The sequence below is a fragment of the Saccopteryx leptura genome, chromosome 5, assembly GCF_036850995.1.
Source record: "Saccopteryx leptura isolate mSacLep1 chromosome 5, mSacLep1_pri_phased_curated, whole genome shotgun sequence".
Lineage (NCBI taxonomy): Eukaryota > Metazoa > Chordata > Mammalia > Chiroptera > Emballonuridae > Saccopteryx > Saccopteryx leptura.
In genome coordinates, this window is record NC_089507.1 from 136416253 (window position 1) to 136435278 (window position 19026).

Consider the following 19026-nt stretch of genomic DNA (forward strand, 5'->3'; position numbering starts at 1 on the left):
CAGTGTTCTCTCTCACTAAATTATCTACATGGCTGTCTGATCTCACCATTTATCACTGCTCGCACTGGTACAAAGCATGTGTTTATTGCTTAAGTGCATTTTAGATGAGAAAAGCAACAAAACTTTATTCTAGTCACAACTCCCCAGAGGTTCATGAACCAAGGTCCATGTAGGAAGACTCGAAAGAAATCAGATAAAAATGTTTCATTCATGTGTGGTGTAATGTTTCATGGATTGCTCTATACTCGAGGCAGTGGCCACATACAGAAAATAAGCAAAAGGGATGAACTGGGACAGTCCAGTCGAGAACAGAGAGTCAGATAAGGTGCACAGTGTCAGTGACAGGAGATACTCCATCTTCAGGAAATGAGGGACATTTTTAGTATAAGGGCTGACATTGGAGCCAAAATTTTAAGAAGAGGTAGGATTTTGAAAGGCAGAAGTGGAAAGAAAGTAAGATATAGCAAAGTGTCAAAGGTGAAAAAAAATGCAGAAGAATTTAGTTAGCAAATTGAAATTTATCTCATTTTTCACAAGGATGAGATATGTGAGCAGTAACAGCCCCGGAAGACTCTGAATGCCGTGGCCAAGGAGCCGGGCTCTCCTGGAGCAGCTAAAGGCTGTTGCCAGACTTTGAGCACAAGAATGTCAGTGTTGGTTCTTGAATACCAAACGGATATGGGGGAGGAGAAGGGGAAGAAGACAGTGTGTTTAGTTTGAAGGACCAGTGGCAGGGTTTTCATTAGCAAAGAGAAGAGAGTCCGAAGGAAAGTTTGTCATAGAAGCTGATTTGATTTTATGCATGTTGAGGGAGAAGCCCATTGTGAAGATACCCAACAAGCAGTGAGGTATTTGACCATCAAGTTTACCATAGAGATTGGAGCTGAAATAGTGGGTTGAGAACAAACTGCAGAGGCAAGGTCAGCTGAGCTCATCTGGGGGCTGGGTGAGATCGTTAAGCTAGAATCATCCAACAAAGCAGAGAAGGAGGGGTGGACAGTCTGGCTGGTGACTCTGTTTGCGGGACAGCAAGGAAGCTGGTAGAAGGGAGCTTCCAAGGTTGCGCCATGTCAGAGAAAAGCAAGAGAAGTTGGAGCGGGAATGTGCTAAAGGTGAGAGCAGGAAGGGTTCAGTGGCCCCCCCATCCACAGATTCATTTCCTGCTTCAGTTACCCACAGTCAACCTTGGTCAGAAAATAGTAAATGAAAAATTCTAGAAATAAGAAGTTTAAATTGCACACCATTTTGAGTAGGGTGATAGCATTTTGCACTGTGCCCTCCACCCTGCCGGGGATCTGAGCCCTGCCTCTTCCCGGGGCCCCACACTGAGGGTGCCCCGCAGCTTCAGTCACTAGCAGCCGTCTCAGTTATTAGATCAACTCCTCCGGTATCACAGTGCTTGAGTTCACCTTTATTTTTCTTAACAGCCCCAGGGCGCAGGAATAGTGCCGCTGGCAATTTGGATATACCAAAAACAAACTAGTAAAGTGGTTTACCCTATGTAAAGTAAAACATATACCATATATGCAGATACAGTCTATCCACTGTTTCAGGCATCCACTGGGGGCCTGGGGAAGTATCGCCCACAGATAAGGGGGATGACTGTAATTAGAATTGAGCACTCAGGTGGTCTGTTCATCCTGAGAAGTGGCTAGTTCACTACAAAGGTGGAGTCGACTTCACAGTTCTGTATGCAATGAGACAAAGGGGATGTGAGACCGGAGGCAATAATGATTTATTTATATATGGCATTTTCATGAAATGTAGCGATTTTTTTTTAAGTCTATAAAAGCAGGGCCAATAGGAAGAGAAAGTTTAAGATGGACAAAACTTAAAGCCAGCACAAAGGAGAAAAGGAAGAGGCCAACAGAGATGAAAATTACTGGACTGAGGTCAGAAGGAGGTTGATTAGAGGGATGGAGCCAGTCTCCTGTGGTGCAGCGCCCATGAGCTCCTGGCCATCTCCTGTGCTGGGAGGACAGGCTGCGCCACGCCCCTGGCCCATGCCCTCGGCCATGCCTTTCCAGCTCCCCCACCGTTGTGCTCATATAGTAGCATGTGATGGGTCATAAACCCATAACAAATGACGAGCAAACAATGGTGTGGCCTTTAAAGAGGGAATGCCTTTGCCTCTGAGGCACAAGAAGAAAGAGGTCAGGAATGATGAGGATGTAAAGAACTTAAGACAGAAAGATATTTACATCACATATAGGTCATGAATTTAGCTATCTACAAACAACCAAAAGGTTCATACTCAGGGAGAGGTTTAAAAAATAGGCAACCTGCCCTGGCAGGTTGGCTCAGTGGTAGAGTGTCAGCCTGTTGTGTGAAAGTTTCGGGCTTAATTCCTAGGCAGAGCACACAGTAGAAGCAACCATCCCCCTTACCCCCTTCTTCCCCTCCTGATGGTTCATGGTTTGAGCAAAAGTTGCCCAGGGCACTGAGGATGGCTCCATGGCTTCGTCTTCAGGTGCTAAAATAGCTTGGTGGCTGAGCAACGGAGAAGTGGCCCCACCCAGACGGGCAGAGCATAGCCCCTTAGTGGGCTTGCTGGGTGGGTCCCGGTCGGGTGATTGAGGGAGTCTGTCTCTGCCTCCCCACCTCTCAATTTAAAAAAAAAAAAAAAAAAAGTTAACCTAAAGAACATAATAGAGGGATAACAATTTTATTTTTTTTCTAAAGACTGATTTAGAGCAGATCATTTCCTCTTTTTTTAGTTTTCTCAGTTGTGAAAGGAAATTGTTTGGTTTTACTTTTCTTATGGAAATATTGAGGTTAATAAAGATATATAATGCATACTATTGCTTTTTAAAAAAAAAATGCAATATTAAAGTATAATATGGGAAAGAGTCCATTATTTGGGATTCATAGGAAATCCTGTTCCTCTGGACACCGGAAACTAAGGTAAAACGAGTAAAAACCAGTGGTATTTTTCTCTGAATTTCTTGCCTTTGGCAAAGAAGTATCCACGTTTCCTAAAAATATTAGAATATAAATGAAAATTGCTTCTCGGCCTTTTGGCTAAGATTAAGCGTGGGAGATTAATGCAGAGAGTACGACCCCTTCCTTCTTTCGACCTGAGCTGAACGAGCTGGCAGTGACCTTCCCTCCTGCGGTGGGAAATTTGACTTGAGGTTATAAAACCAACTCACCCTACTTACTAAAGATGAAATGGCACTTTTAGGTAAAATAGAGTGAGCTGTCCCATGTCCAGGCAGGGTTTCCTTGTGACTGCACCACAGAGTCAGGCCCAGAAGCCCACGGACTGCTGCGCGGTGTTTTGGCACACAGGATTTGCGCTCTGAGCTCGGCTGTTCACAGAGGTAGCTGCCTGCTGAAGTGCACACTCCCTCAGCCTGTGCCTGCAGGTCAGAGCTTTTCAAATCTGGACAACCTCTTGACCCTTTGCCAGCCTGGGTGTCACGTTATCCAAAGGAAGATTTGCCTCTTAGAAAGGAGTCTGCTATCCATCCATCTGGACAAACTGCCCCTTTTCCAGGACATCCTAAGACCAGGGTTCTGACAGGTTCTCAGTGATGCCCCAATGGCATGCACTTGCTTTCTGCAGAAGTTTGTTCTCACTCCCTCTCCAGAGTCCAGGGCCTGGTCAAACCATCAAATTTTATAGTTGTAAAGAATCATCAAGATAATCTAGCCAGGTGTCTCATTCAGAAGCCAGAGATGACGAGTGGCTGTACCACACCGTGAGAGATTCCAAAGCAGGAACTCCGAGGGAACCAGAAGTATATTTCTGACTTTTCCACTTAGATGCTCTCACCCTCATGAGGAAATCACAAAGTTTTTTCAGTCAGTGTCCATGACCATCTGTAAAAACATCTGAGGTCAGCAAAGGAAGGGAAGGTTTACACTTTTATTTATCTTGGTAAATTATAAGTAAAATAACCATTGGAAGAGAAAATAGGTTTGATTTTTCTCTTTCCTTTGTTCTATTCTTGGTAGATCCATATATACTGAGTTCATATAAGCTGACTTTTTCAAACTTGTGGCCCAAATTACATCTTAATTTTTTAAGTGCCTGCCCTTTATGGAACTGGGGATCCCATAAATCAGGTAAGTTAAGGAGGTACCCAGGCTTAGTGACAACTAATAAAGTGGATTTGTCTCAGAAAATTAACTGGCAGGAGTTCGACCTAGTGTGTGAAATGAAAATTTAAATGAAGGAAACAATGGCACTCCTTTGGCATTAAGTGTGATACTGTCCACATCAGCTTCTGTAGCACTTTCTCACCTTCCAAAATATTTATCTTCATAGAATAATGCTTTGAAAGCAACTCAGAGTCCAGACGAGGAATTGTCTTCATGCTATAAAATGTCCTTTATACTCTGAGTCCTCTCCTTACCCATCCTAGAGAATAGGCAGTGGTTGTCCGGCCCTGTGTGGCACTGCCACCTTGCTCCCCAGCCTCCCCGCAGGCTGCAAGTGGCATAGGAAAGACTGCGGTATAGATGTTTAGGGGGTGAAAGATAGGCCTGTTACAGTGTCAGCTAGTGAGATGAGAACCTCTCAACACCATTCCCTCACACACCCGCCTCCTCCCCTTTCATCCTCCCTCTCCCCACCCACCTCCCTCTGCCAAAAAAAAAAAAAAAATTTAGGAAATAAATTAAAATGAGAAGTGTGGTTCTTGTGGAATAATTAGACCCCACAGGAAAAGAAATCCTCTGTATTTTGTTAATGCCCTACAGTTGTGATGAGCTAATAATGATAGTGCCTATGTCTCTGCTTAATTATTCTCCATCCTCACAGTCTCTCCTGCGCTGTCGGACTCCAGCTTCCAAACTCATCGGAGGCAGAACACAGTCAACTCCGGGGTCCTGAAGTCTGTTTGGTTGATGCAGTCAATTTTCTGTGCTTACAACTCTTTTATTGCCTAACCCACAAAGCCTCTATGCTTTCACCATGTAATTGTTCTATGGAGTGTTTAATGAACACGCTGAAGGCCGATTCTTGCTGTCTCTGCTAATGTTGTTTCGATGTCACTTAACAAAAAAACCTTTTGCTGTCCAGGAAAAGTGGGAAGAGAGCTAATATGAGGAGATGAATGCGCATGGTTCCTTGAAAACACAGTCGTTTCAGGTTTGGACTTAATGCTAGACATGACCTGCTGTAAAAGAGAAGGGGGAAAGGGCAACATTCATGCAGGAAAATGACATCAGTGGAGAAATGGTCAGTGTGAAAGGCTGAGTGCCCCTAGTGGCCTCTTTCTGCTCTTCTTCCTGGATTTGGAATCTGAGAGGATGGAGGAATGGCCGAGTTCTGCAGTCAACCTCGCCCCAAAGTGGGAGCGTTGTCCATCGCCCACCCTCTACAAAGAGTGAGGAGGAACCTGGCGTGTACTTTGTGGGTCCCCAGTTCCAGTTAAAGTAGAAGGGAGGGTGTTTATCAGGGCTGGTCTTTGAACTTGGTCCTGTGCACGCTCCAGGTCCTCCTGCAAGAGTTATGTCCGAGGATCAAAGGGTGTCTCTGCTCCGGTCCTAGGGACAAGGCAACTGCTGGCTTTGCTGATTCTATCTTTTAAAATATGCACACTTTCTCTGGCATGTAAGCAAAAAGGAATGGTTTGATAAGTCTTTCACTCAGCCGGTATCAGTGGTGAAATTAGGAGCCCTCTGTGCGGCCGTGATGTGGAACGGGATGCCCTTCGTCAGCTCATTCAGGCCGAAAGGCTGGCCTCACTCTGGGAGAAACTGGATGATGGAACCCTCAGTAGGATCTGTTCACTCAGCAGGTACGTTGTACCTACCATGCGTCAGTCACTCTTATAGGTTACAGAAAATAAGACAGGCGAATTCCAACTCTTTAATAAGCTTGTCTCCTGGTGGGATTTCCTTACATAGAAGATAGCATCATAACTCACCACCCTTACATAGTATTTCACTCCTGGCTTCCTGCCTCCCAACATCTGTTCCCCTTTCTTATCACACACCAAACATCACCTCCTCCTAAAAGCTTTCATCTTCTCATGCCGTGAACTAAGTTTTACACCTAACCCTGATGGAATGTGACTGTGTTGCGCTGGGACAGCCCTAGACCAGTGGTTCTCAAGCTTGATTGAGCCAGACGCACCAAGAGGGCTTGTTGGAATCAGATTCCTGGGTCCCACCACTAGAGATTTCAGGTCAGTGGGTCTGTGGTCACCTCCAGATGATTCTGCTGCAGAAGTCCTAGACTATTTCCATTAAAAAGTGCCCTTTCTCCATTAAATGTGTGTATGGTTACTGTGCCCAGAGTGTGTTCCCCACATCCAGCTGACGGAACTGTTCTGACCAAATGGCCATGAGAGCATCTCAGCGTCCCTAGGCCATGGGTCAGAGGGGCTCACACCACTAAAGTCTAGCTTTCTCTCGGTGACCATTTTCTTCGTGAGTCAGTCATTCGGGATTTGAGTTGGGTGTGCTCAGCGGGACAGCTGCCGTGTGAATTCCTGGGAAAGGAGAAGGTAGAAGCCACCTTATGTACTGAGCTTGATCGGGCTTGTGTTTATGTAGATCCCTTTGGTCTACAGTCACTAAGTAGACCTGGGTGGGGTTTTCCTATTGTTCAGTTAATGTGTGGGCAATGGAAATTTGAACCTTCACCAAAGTTTGACCTTGACAGTAGAATTGTCCCTTCTTGCGGTCCTTGTTTTCCCTGCCAGGAGATACAGCCAGCCTGTGTTAGGCACTGGCAGAAACAATAAGAGCTTTTCAGAAGTGAGTTTATTGGAGTTCTGAGGCTATTGAGCATAGCCTTGGCCTTCCTAAACCCTCTGATACATGACCACCGAGAGGCCTCAGCTTTCGTATTTGCACAAACAGGGAGGACGTTCCTCTGAGGGGCAGGGCTCCCTGTGGAAGAATGTTAATCTGTTGCCACGTCTTTTGTACTGACTGAATCGACCTCATTTCTGTCACCCACTGATCCTCATTTTGTTCTCTTGAGCTACAAAGAATATCTTTCTGATGTCAAGACCCAAGACTGTTCCTTCCCCTTAGTTTTCTGTCTGGGCTAAATTATATCTGTTCACCAACTGTTTCTCCCTCAGTCACCTTGACATTCAGACCTGGTCACCCTCTCCTAGACACTCTCAAAACTATACACACCGACTAAGTTTCCTGCAGACTATTGATAATAGCTGCAAAATTTGTCATCACCCAAGCAGTTACCTCGCTAGGGCAAAGGGAAATGTTGAATCTTCAAGTGTTGTAAAATGATGTAAAAAGAATGTAATTCCTCTTTCCAAGGACAGAATAACCAGATTCTCATCCTTCAGATATGTTTCTCTCTCAGATATGTACTCAACAAATGTTCATCAATCTTCTGTAATATATCAGACATCAGTGCCTCCTCATTTATTTGATTATCATGTCACTTCTCAGAGCTGAGTCACACTATTCCAGTTTGGCAGATAAATACCAATCTTAGCTAAGTCAAGCCTGAGGTTTTACAGATGAAAGGGACAAAGCCAGAAAATTAGGGTGAATCTGAGTGCCTTCAGATTCACTGCTGCTGTCAGTAAATCTCCACAGCAAACCACAAGATATGGATAAGATGCAAGTTGGGAATTTAAGTTCATTATCGGCATAATGTTGACTCTGTGGAGCCAGACTGCTAGGTTAGGTCCTGGCTTACAACTGTTTGACCCTCCCACACTTGACCTTATAGAATATTTATGATTAAATGAGTTAATACTCAAAGTCCTTAAAACAACGACTGGCACATGTTAGCAACAATAAATATAAGCTATCATCATTGTTAGCTTTATTTCTGGCACAACTGAATTGAAGACTATATTAGTTTTCTATTACTGTGGTGAAACATTATAAAAAATTCAGTGGCATAATACAATACAAATTTGTTACAGTATAGTTCTCTAGGTCAGAAGCCTAGTGTACTCACTGGACTAAAATCAAGGTGTCAGCAAGGTACATTCCTTTCTGGAAGCTTTAGGGGAAAATCCATTTCCTTCCTTTCTCAACTTCTAGAGGCCACTTGCTTTCCTGGACTCCTCGCCCGGTCCCCCATCTTCGCAGCCAGCGTGTCTGGTCAGCACATTCACACTGCCTTCTCTCTGGGTCTCTCTTCCTACTCCTTCTTCCATTGATATGAACCCTGGGATGACACTGGGCCCTCCATGATGATCCAAGATAGTCTCCCCACCTCGTGATCAGCCGAACAGCAACTCTGAATTCCTCTTGGTCGTGTAACAGTCTCAGGTTCTAGGAGTCAGGACGTGGACATCCCTAGGGAGAGGACCCATTGCACTGCCTACCAGAGAGAGAGAGCACAGTAGTAATTCTTACCTCCCACTGCAGACAGCCCTGGGGACCCACATAAGCTTAATCTGCCTGTCCAGTGATACAGAAATTGGGACAGAACAGAGAACAGGAGGGCCATTATCAAGTACCCATCGGTATCTTGTGTGTCAGCCCAGTGGCCCATCGCTGGCCACTGTGGATGTCAGTCCTGCCCAGTCTGTTCAGTGAGGTTAGTCACCTGTTCTTCCACAAGGGAAATGAAGGCTGGAAGGAGCTGGGACGGTGAGCAGACTAGTTTCTCCAGATGGCAGATAGGAGCTTTTTCCTGAGAAGTGGAGCTCAGGTCCCTGTCTCTGGAAAGCTGAGGGGAAAAAGAATAAGCATTTATCTTTGACACAGATAAACTTAAAAAGAAAATAAATGAACATTTTTTTAATGTAGGTAAGATTAGGCTTGCTTGTTGTTTGGGTTGGCTTAAGAAAGTTTTCTTAATTGCATCTCTCCTGTAACCATTATGAATCCCGACGGCAGGCACCATGTGGCCGCCTCACCACGGACTCGCACCATGGCTGGGCGCTGCGCCGCGCGCCCTGTGCACCGCGCACCGGCGGGTCCTCTGCCTCCTTCCTCCGGAGCAGGGGACTCCATCTCTGGGCCACGGGTTGCCTGGTAGGATCCAACCTGAAATGAATACATGTTGGAAAACTTACTGTCCTTGTTATTCTTGATGGGGAGTAAGGAAGAGAAACAAGTATCTGAACTGGGTGGGCAAGTCCCACTCCCTGCTCTGCTCTATCCGACAGCAGTTATCTAAGGGCCCTTGAAGCACTCGTTTCTCTCTCTTTTCTTTTGCCTTCTCACCCTCTCTACTTTCTTTCCCCCTTGCATAGCAAGAGACCTACTGGCCAGGCACTCTGTCTGTGACCTCCAGTTTTGCCCTGGGCCAAGAAACTCTTCTAGATGCAGGAGACACAGCACAGCTCTGAGGAGAAAGAATTTAACCCCTAGAGTTGGATGGATATTTGGAGACTCCTCAGCTTAGAGTATTTCCAACAATGAACCTTGTCAAAGGAGCAAAGAAATTCTGTAATCAGGTCAAAGTGGACACATCCTCACTACGTGTCCCTTTCCTGCCAGCTCCCTCACTGGTACCCCACTGCCCACACACACAGCTTTTTCATAAGTAGGCACAGAGCTGTGTTGCCATGCTGGTAATGAAAACACAAGCTTTCCATCACATAACCATTTCAGTTCCTGGTTAGCCTCCTGGTCATGACAGCTTTGGGCTGGTTGGGTTCTTTGAACCAGTGGTAAAACAGGCACAAAATAGGACATGTGACAAGTTCCATCTGCCACCACGTGAGCAGCATGAGACAGGGTCAGCCTTCCCGGCGGCATTCCTCTTGGCTGCGTTGTGCCCCCCTTCCTCTGCAAGGAGCAGCCTTCTACTAAGAGAGGTGCTTTGGGCAATTATGATTGCATATTTATTTACTAGCCTTCTCCCGAAATGTTCCTTTGGCATTCTGTAAACAGTTTAATTGAGAAAGCAAAGGATCCAGTTCTCAGTGGGGCTGAAGGGAATTTTAGGTAGGCAGAATGCAATTACCCAAGGTGGCACCCTGCCAGTCTGCCAACACAGAAATAGGAAAATAAGTGTGTTAGTGGCATTTAATTTGTCTCTGTCTATTGTGTATGGGGTCTCTTTCTCTATTGTGCATCTGTTGAATATTTAGTTTTGAAGTATTTGAGGTTGGCTATGTGACAAATTTGAGTTTTTCTTTTGCTTTAAAGAGGCAAATTTTTAGAGCATCATCCAAAGGTATGGAGCACATGGCATTGTCTCACTGTAAAGCAGAGTATTTAGCTCACTTTTCCTAGTCTTATGTTTCAGTCCTCTCCTTCCTGTTTTTCACCCTGTCTGCACCTGTCTGCTGGGACTACCCAAGAACATAGTAAGAGGTCAGAAAACTAGGTTCAGTCTAATTCACTGTAGCCGGCCTTCCTGGGTTTTTAAATAAATACAAAACCAAGATGTAGAGACCTCTAATCTGCGTATTGTTTATTGTCGATCACAAAACGGGCCCAGTGAGTTACCCAGCCTCATCCACCTCTCCCTTAGGCCCCAAGCCCAGGCTTCCTCTGGGCTCCCATGTTATGTGTCTATAATGGGTTCTCTCTCCAGCCCGCTGTTTGCTGTCAAAACTCTGAAAGAGCCACACAAGCACAGAGTATGACTTTAACCCACCTCTTCCTCAGATCTGTTTGAGACTTGGAAACCACCCATGAGGCATGAGATCAGCCAGTTCTAATGTCATCTAGCTCCTTTCCCTCTTGACACTGAATGAAACTAGCTAGAAGTTGGTGACTGATGAGTCTGCTTCCTGCTGCTTGGGTTTCTCTGGATGAGAGGGCCGGCGGGCAGCCCTCTCTACACTACAGTGGGCCAGTAGTGCCCACTGCGGCCTTTGAAAAAGCAAAGGGCCACATAGACTAGCATGTGGGATCCCCTGGGAATTCATGTGAGATAGACGAGTGTCATCCAACAGAAACACCAATGATTTTGTGTAGTCATCAATAATTGAAGGTGTTTAGACTGAAAGTGGGGAAAATCATATCTAATTTTTTGTCGTTTTATGCAGTGTATCCTATATAGGCTTATTCCCAGTTCGACCTATACCAAATTGATGACCTAAAAATCCCCAAATGGTGCCAGAAACTAGGCCGAGTTCATTACATAGCTTACCTTACTTAATCCTCACAGCCTTTTAAGTTGTTTTTTGTTTGTTTGTTTGTTTGTTGCTCTACTTAATAAATGAAGGAACAGAAGCTTGGGGAGAGGAGGAAACACTGAGTCCAAAGCACTCAGTTTTAGCTACAACCCATTTTACCTCGTTTTGTTTTTAGAAGATGATGCAATTATAATGTTCTGTTACTTAAGAGTGTAGCCTCGGTTTTTATTAACTCGGGGACCAAGCCAGGGCACATTTTCCCATTGCCCTGTCCTTCTCAGGGATGCACATGCTAACCAACCTTCACGATGCTTCTCCTACCACCAAAGATGAGATGGAAGGTGACCCGCCCAAGGGGTGGCACAGAGGCTTAGAGACTAATGAGGTTTTTGTGCTATAGATGATGTCTGAAATTTTTAAGCTGCAGAGACTGAGGTAATAAGACCCTGTCACGTATTTTGTGTCCCCAGCAATCACACTGAATACTATTCAGCATCATCACAATGACAGGTCCATCATAAAACTCCCTAGGAACAGGCGGTGCCCCTTGCTCCAGGGTCTTGCTCTTAGTGCTCTGGCACCCATACTTCTCCATCACTGTATGAATGGCACCCGGGTCTGGCAGCCCTTCTGATAATAACAGTAGCTCCTACATGGTTTTCAGATGAGGGCCAGATAGCCTGATCCAGTTACCCAGTTGCTCCCCTCCACACCTTATCCTAGTTTGCTCCATATCCACTTCCTGTGCTGTGAGGGATTATTTCATCTCCTCACCCTGTTCCCTTCTGTTCCTTTCCCTTCTCTCAGATCTGAATGAAGAGTCTGAGGAAGGTAAAGGCAAATAGAGCCCTGATTCAAACAAGGGTTTTCTGGTGGTCATTGTATACCGGCACTAGAGTTCTTTTATTAGCTACGTTTCATCAGGACAAAGACATAGATTTTCATAAAACCATCTTAAGATCCTTTGCAATACAAGCAGTTGACCCAATTTCTCTAAAATTGCTATGAAGTCTACATTGTCTCCTGTTAGGATAGCCAGCCCAGCTCCCATGGTTGCTGTTTGCATGGAGTACATTTTTCCATTCTTTTACTTTCACCTGTTTGTGTCTTTGCATCTGAAGTGTGTCTCCTAAGACAGAGCTGGGTTTTTTAGTTTTTGTGTTTTAACCCAGACTCACAATCCTTGCCTTCTCATTGGATTGTTTAATACATTCACATTCAGTGTTCTTATTGATATGGTTACATTTGCATGTGCCTTTGTACGTTTTGTTTTCTGTATGTCACATATCTTTTTGTTTCTATTTCTCTTTGAGGCTTTATTTTACATTAAGTAAACATTTTCTAATATAAGATTTTAATTTCTTTCATGGTTTTTTCAGTAGTTTCAAATTTATTTCCCTGGGACTTACAGTAGACCCCCTAATGTCTCAGAATCTACTTCACATTTATACTTACTCAGGGCCAATGAGATACAGAAATCTACAAAACTCTCCCCTCCCCCTTTGTTATGCTATTATTAATTCACATACTACACCCATATATGTTCCAAACTCAACATATTGTTATAATTATTATGTTATACAACCTAGTATCTTTTAAAGAAACTGAAAGAAGAAAGGAGAGCAGGTATATATCAATTGAGTTCTTTGCAATCATCTTATTTACCATTTTTGGAACCCTTCATTTTCTTCGTTTCTTTTCTGTGATCACTACCTGGAATAATTAATGTCCTTGCTCCAAAACAATGTTGTCCTCCCACCACCTTTTGCTTTTATTGTCAAACATATTACATTTCCATATGTTACAAGCTCAACAGTGCAATTATATACATATTGTTTTAGTCAATTCATTTTTAAATCAAGAGAAGAGGAAAAATGCAACTGTACTGTCTTTTATAATTACCTACATTATTACCTTCATTAGTGTTCTTTGGGTTTGTTTTTGGTTTTGTTTTTGTTGCGTGTGTGTATTCTAATTACCTGCTGGAATCACTTGCTTGCAGCATAAAGAACTTACTTTAGTGTTTCTTATAAGACATATCTGCTAGCAAAATTCTCTTATTTTTGTTCATTTAGGAATGTTGTTATTTCTTCTTCATTTTTGGAAGATAGTTTTGCTAGATATAAGATTCTTAATTGACAGGTTTTTCTTTTTAGCACTTGGAATATGCCATCCCACCACTTTCTAATCCATTGTTTGTTCTGAGAAGTCAGCTGTCAATCTCATTGGATCCCCTTATACATGAAAGTCATTGTTTTCTCTGGCTATTTCAAGATTTTTCTTTTTATCTTTGACTTTCAGCATTTTTACTATCACATTTCTGGGTATGGTTATCTTTGTGTTATTCTATTTGTAGTCTGTTGAATTTCTTGGATGTATAGATTAATGTTTATCATCAAATTTGGGAAGATTTTGATCATTATCTCTTTGAATATTTTTTCTGCTCTTTTCTGTACTTTTGGTACTCCCATTACGTATATGTTAGTATACCTAATACTGTGCCACATTTCTCTGAGCTCAATCTTCTGCCTACTCAAATCAACTGTTGAGCCCCACAATAGTGAATTTACCTTTCTGAAATTTACTTTTCAATTCCAGAATTTCAATTTTGTTCATTTCTGTAAGTTCCATCTCTGTTATTTGATGAAACATTGTCATCATACATTTAATTCTTTATGCATGGTTGTCTTTAATTCTTTGAACATGTTTATAATAGCTGCTTTGATGTCTTTGCTAAGTACAGTATCTGAGCCTTCTGAAATACAGTCTCTGTCACCTTTTTTTCCTGTGTGTGGATCACACCTTATTTCTTTGCACATCACATAATTTGTTTACAAGTAGACAATTTAGGTAATACTGTATTTTTGGCTCCATAAGATGCACCTGACCATAAGACACACCTAGGACTTTAAAGAGGAAAATAAGAAAAAAATATTCTGAGCCAAATGGTATTTTATAATATTTAATAAAATACCTTATTTTAAGATGCACGGGCATTTTCCCCTCCACTTTTGAGGGGGGATGTGCGTCTTATGGAGAGAAAAATACAGTATATAGCAATTCTGGATAATTGGTCATCCTCACTCTGTTTCTCCTGCCCCCAAACCCAACTTCTTGTCTGCTTATTTGCTTAGTAACTTAGCTAGACTAATTCAACAAAACCTATTTCACTACAATACGTTCCTGATGCCACTCCTTAGAGGACACAGCCTTGGGCTGTGACATTCTTATATTTCCTTTTTTAAATGGCATAACTCTTCCAAATGGCTGACAGCCTCTCTGTCTGATATCCCTGTTAATTTTATGATGGGTCTGTTTCTATTGTTTTCACATCCAGCTGTTATCCTCCACTAATTTCTAGTTGTTTGATCTATTGTTCTTGGTCCTGGGTCATAAAATGTCCCTACAGCCTGATTCAGTTCAAGTCAGGCCCCTTCAGAGGGAAACTCTGCAAGGCCATCCCGTGAAGCTTGCTCTGACCCCAGGAGTACTTTTCTAATCTGTCTCTTTTTCAGGTTCTCTCGCAGATGGCCTGTCATTCTGCTCTTATAAAACTTTGAGTCTCCTAATTGTTCACCACCAAAACTTCTATTGTTTTTCAACAGCACCTTAGGCTTTTTTATACCAATATAGATTTGAAATCTTAAACTACACAAATTCCTAGAAAGCTATAACTTAATAAAACAGATCCAAGAACAAATATAAAAGTCAAGTGATTCTCTTTATTAGAAAAATGTATTCAATATTTTAAAACCATTCCATAACAAAATATCAAGCCCAAATCATTTTTACTGGCAAGTTCTACCAAACATTTAAATTTCAAGTATTTAATCTTATATACACTATCTTATTCCAGAGAATGGAAAAATAATGACAGTCTCACAGTCATTTTATAAGGTTAGCAAAAGCTTGGAAGCAAAACTAGGACAGTACATGAAGGAAAAATAAAGGCCTGTCTTATTCATACAGAGATAGAAAAAAAATCCTAAACATGATATCACATAATGAAGCCATGGAAGTATTGCTCATTTTGTTAGGTTTAATAATAGTTTAGGGTTTTTTAAAAAAATGTCCAGTTTTAAGAGTTGCATATAAAAAGTATGTACAAACAAAATAGCATAACATGATATTTGCTTTAAAGTGCACTTGGATTTTTGGGGTGGGTTGGTTCTCAAATATTCTAGAATCTGGATATGAGTTTAAGGGAGTTTGTCATGTTATTTTCTCAGCCTTTGTATTTTAAAAGTTTTAAAATACAAAAGGACTAGAAATACTAAATTATATATAATTTTAGAAAGGGAAAGAAAATAGATATACATTAAAAGGTATCAGAAGCCAGTGTCATATGTGGACAGAAATGTGACAAAGTGGTGAATTCAATTTTTTTGTTTATTTCTTTTTGGTGACAGAGACAGAGAGAGGAACAGACAGGAAGGGGGAGAGATGAGAAGCATCAATTCTTCATTGCTGCACCTTAGTTTTTCATTTATTGCTTTCTCATCTGTGCCTTACTGGGGGGCTACAGCAGACCAAGTGACCCCTTGCTAAGCTAGAGACCTTGGGCTTAAGCTGGTGAGCCTTGCTCAAACCAGATAAGGCTGCGCTCAAGCTGGCACCTTCGGGGTTTCGAACCTGGGTCCTCTGCATCCCAGTCCAATGCTCTGTCCACTGTGCCACCACCTGGCCAGGCTCAATTTTTAGACATTTGATCTGGCCTCATCCAAATGGAATCCCAAGCAAGGTCCATTGCAAACAATGCTGTGGTCTCTGTATGCAGAGCAGGGATGTATTCCCACTGGGCAGGAACTGCAGGAGGATGGAGGAATTCCTGGCCATACAAGATGGAAAGGAAGTTTCATACTCATAGTGATTTCATAGCCAGAAATGGATCAAGGGCTTCTTCTAGCCATGGTCAGAGATGAGTTTAGCCTTTACCTCCATCACCATGTGATGTGTGTGAAAAAGTCAACAGATGGTAAAGCTATACAATGTAAGATAGTTGAAATGTTATTTACAGAAGATTTATCAATTCCAGGATTTCCATTTTGTTCATTTTTATAATTTCTACCTCTACTATTTGATGAAACATTGTTATCACACCTTTCTTTAAGCCTGGCTTCCTTTAGTTTTTTTAATATATTTGTAATAGCTATAAAAAGGATAGGGAATACAACTACTTTGGAAAACAGTTTGGCTTTTCTACAAAATGTTAAACAGATTTATCATATGTCTCAGCAATCCCAGTCCTATGTTTTAAACATTTAGACATTTCAGAGACTTGAAAACATGTCTACACAGAAACATGTACACAATGCTCAGAGCAGCATTACGCATAGTAGCCAAAGAGTGGGAACAACTCAAATGTCTACAGCTGGTGAATGGATAAGCAAAATGGAGTGTTTACATATAATGAAATATTATTCAGCAATAAAAAGGGAGAAAGCACCAACACAGGCTACCACATGAATGAACCTTGAAAACATTTTGCTAAATGAAAAGATGACAGTCACAAAAGACCACATAGTTTAGTTTAAGATTCCATTTATATGAAATGCCCAGAAGAGTAGATCAGTGCTTGCCAGTGTCAGAAGAGTATGGGTTTCTTTTGGGGATAATAACAATGTTCTCAAAGTAGACAGTGGTGCTGGTTGTACAACTCTGTAAAAACCACTGAACTGTATACTTAAAGGGTAAATTTTATGTTATGTAAATCATATCCCAATAAAGCTATTATTTAAAAAAAAGTGGCAGGACAGGGGGGAGAACAGGGGAAGGAGAATTTGGACCAAAATGGTTTTCTCTCCTATATTCCACCCCATCTATTACCACTGACACCAGGATCCTGGAGGCTTCTATCAAATTCAGGAAGATGTGTGACTTTTTTTTTCTTCAAAACTTTGCTGAGAAAATGCCAACTCTGAAGCAGAAACAATAAGAAAGCCAAACATTGCCATTTTACTCCCGCAGTCCTTAATGAGTTTACCTGGAATGGAGGCTTAGTGGACTGGGACTGAGGCATCTCAAAATTGATAGACTGGAAATGAGGACACTGGGTGGGATTCGTGAGAGATAAGCCTCATTTTCTCCAATTTTCCCCTCCTGACCTACAGTGAGGGTGTTCACTGTACTGGCCAAGCAGAGCTATGGTCATTTTTATTAATCACCAAATCTAATGGTCAAAAGTGCCCAGGTACAATCCCATATGTTTCTCCCGCCCAACACTAAGCATGACTCGCCGTCTCTATCTGCTGTGGTGAAGACAAACTACTTACTGGACCAGTTGGTTTTCACTCATCTTGTGCTTTTTCTCTCCCTTCTCCCCATCCTCCTCTTGTTTTTCAGTGGCTGCTTCAACCCCCAACTCCACTGCTGGTGCCGCCATGAACTCTCTGACCTCTCTTGGAACTCTACAAGGACTGGCGGGAGCCACTGTTGGACTGAATAATATTAACGCACTTGCAGGTACCATAAACAGTGAGTATTTGCTGCTCTGGTGGACAGCCTTCCCCCAAATTCTCCACAGAAAACGGTCAGCCAGAAGACCTAAAAAAGGATGCGTAACAGGGAGAACTAATACTTGGGATGGAGGAGCACATGCTTTGATAGGCAGACACTGTGTAGGTTCATTTTGTCTCAAAAAACACCCAACCTTTCACCACCCCAGTCTTTTCTAATATGCAGTATATATCTATTCACCCATACAGTTCTGTGGTTGGCATATATTTGCAGGTTTCAAGGGTTTTTGTTGGGTTTTGGATTTGTTCTGTGGTTCTGAGAGGTAGTGTACTAACAGAAAAACTGATGGACCAGAAATCAGGATACATGGGTCCAGGTCCAAATCTGCTAGCAATTATTTGCAAGATCTTAGACAAGTCACTGCCCCACTCTGAGCTTCAGTTTACCGTTCGAAAATGGAAAGTTATGGGTCAAATGATCTTAAAGGTGCCCACCCCCGCTCTAAAACCCAAAGAATTATGACAGTAAGTTCCGCAGAGGGAAATGAGGCCTCGGAACGAAGGAAGTCCAGCTAAGCGGAGAGAAGCACTGCTGAAGGGAACAAGGCGCAGCACGGGTCACTCTAATCAGTGGCAAATCCCAAGGGGTATCATGCTGCCAGCTCAGGCTGAGGCCACGCTTACAGAATCACACAGCTGAGACACAGGGATTCAGAGAAGGACTCTACCTTCTGTGCTGTGTAGCTTCCCCACTGCTGGCACTTTAGGTCTATGGGGGGAACGGTGCCACCCAGCACATCAGTGTACTGGAGGCTGATGCTCGGCTTGGCTCTTGCATTGGGGAAACAGTCCTCAGCCCACAGAGGGGGCGTCTCATTTGCCCTTCCTCCACTTGGCTCCTCCCCTCCTGGGTGCCTAAGAGCAGCCAAGCCCAGCAGGTCAGTGATAGCCCAAAGAGATTCTGATCTGGGGATTCGTCGCCTATCACGCAGCACAAGCAACCCAACACCACCTATGTTAAGCATTAAGAAAGGGGTTCTTGGCAAGCTACCCTGTTTTAAACCAAGATTCGGTAAGTGGACTGTTTTTAAAGAGTAATCAGACCCAAGATTTTTAAAAAGGAAAAAAAAAAAGAAAGAAAAAAAAGAACCCAGAACTCATCCATATGAAAGCTTTTATAATCTGGTAATAAAATAAACCATATATTTAGAGGTAGGAAATATTCAGGTTTTATTAAATCCTTTCACTCAGATGCTCTGGGAAAGACAAAAACTTGAACTGCGTTTTATCTGACCATAGACCAAAAGAGAAAAACATTTTTCCTTCCAGATACACTGGCTTTTCCTTAGCAAATAGTATATGAAGTGGTAAGCACACAACAACAAAATGTTTTATTCCAGTAGAACTGCCTCCAGCCTCCCTTTCCAGGAGCCCTCATTGCCTTGACTCCTGTTTCTGACCTTGTTCTGCAGACGCTCCAGCCCACTTGTCCTTGGTTGCAGGTGTGTGTTTGCACACAGCCCTTCATGCTGCTTCTCTTGCCCCAGGACCTAGTTCCCCTAAAACAAGGACTTTGATTTGAT

General features: G+C 42.7%; 1 protein-coding gene across 16 annotated transcripts in view; it reads left to right on the plus strand.

The window, feature by feature from the left end:
• The window catches only part of CELF2 (CUGBP Elav-like family member 2), a 704551-nt gene that overhangs the window by 667069 nt on the left and 18456 nt on the right, over nucleotides 1-19026 (plus strand). For 7 of the 16 annotated variants that reach the window (XM_066384983.1, XM_066384978.1, XM_066384967.1 and 4 more), the window contains 2 exons: nucleotides 17331-17462; nucleotides 18916-18945. In XM_066384983.1, coding sequence (XP_066241080.1) covers nucleotides 17331-17462; nucleotides 18916-18945 — 162 coding nt within the window. The remainder of the gene's footprint in view (nucleotides 1-17330; nucleotides 17463-18915; nucleotides 18946-19026) is intronic. The other 9 variants (XM_066384976.1, XM_066384977.1, XM_066384972.1 and 6 more) reach the window with 2 other exon arrangements.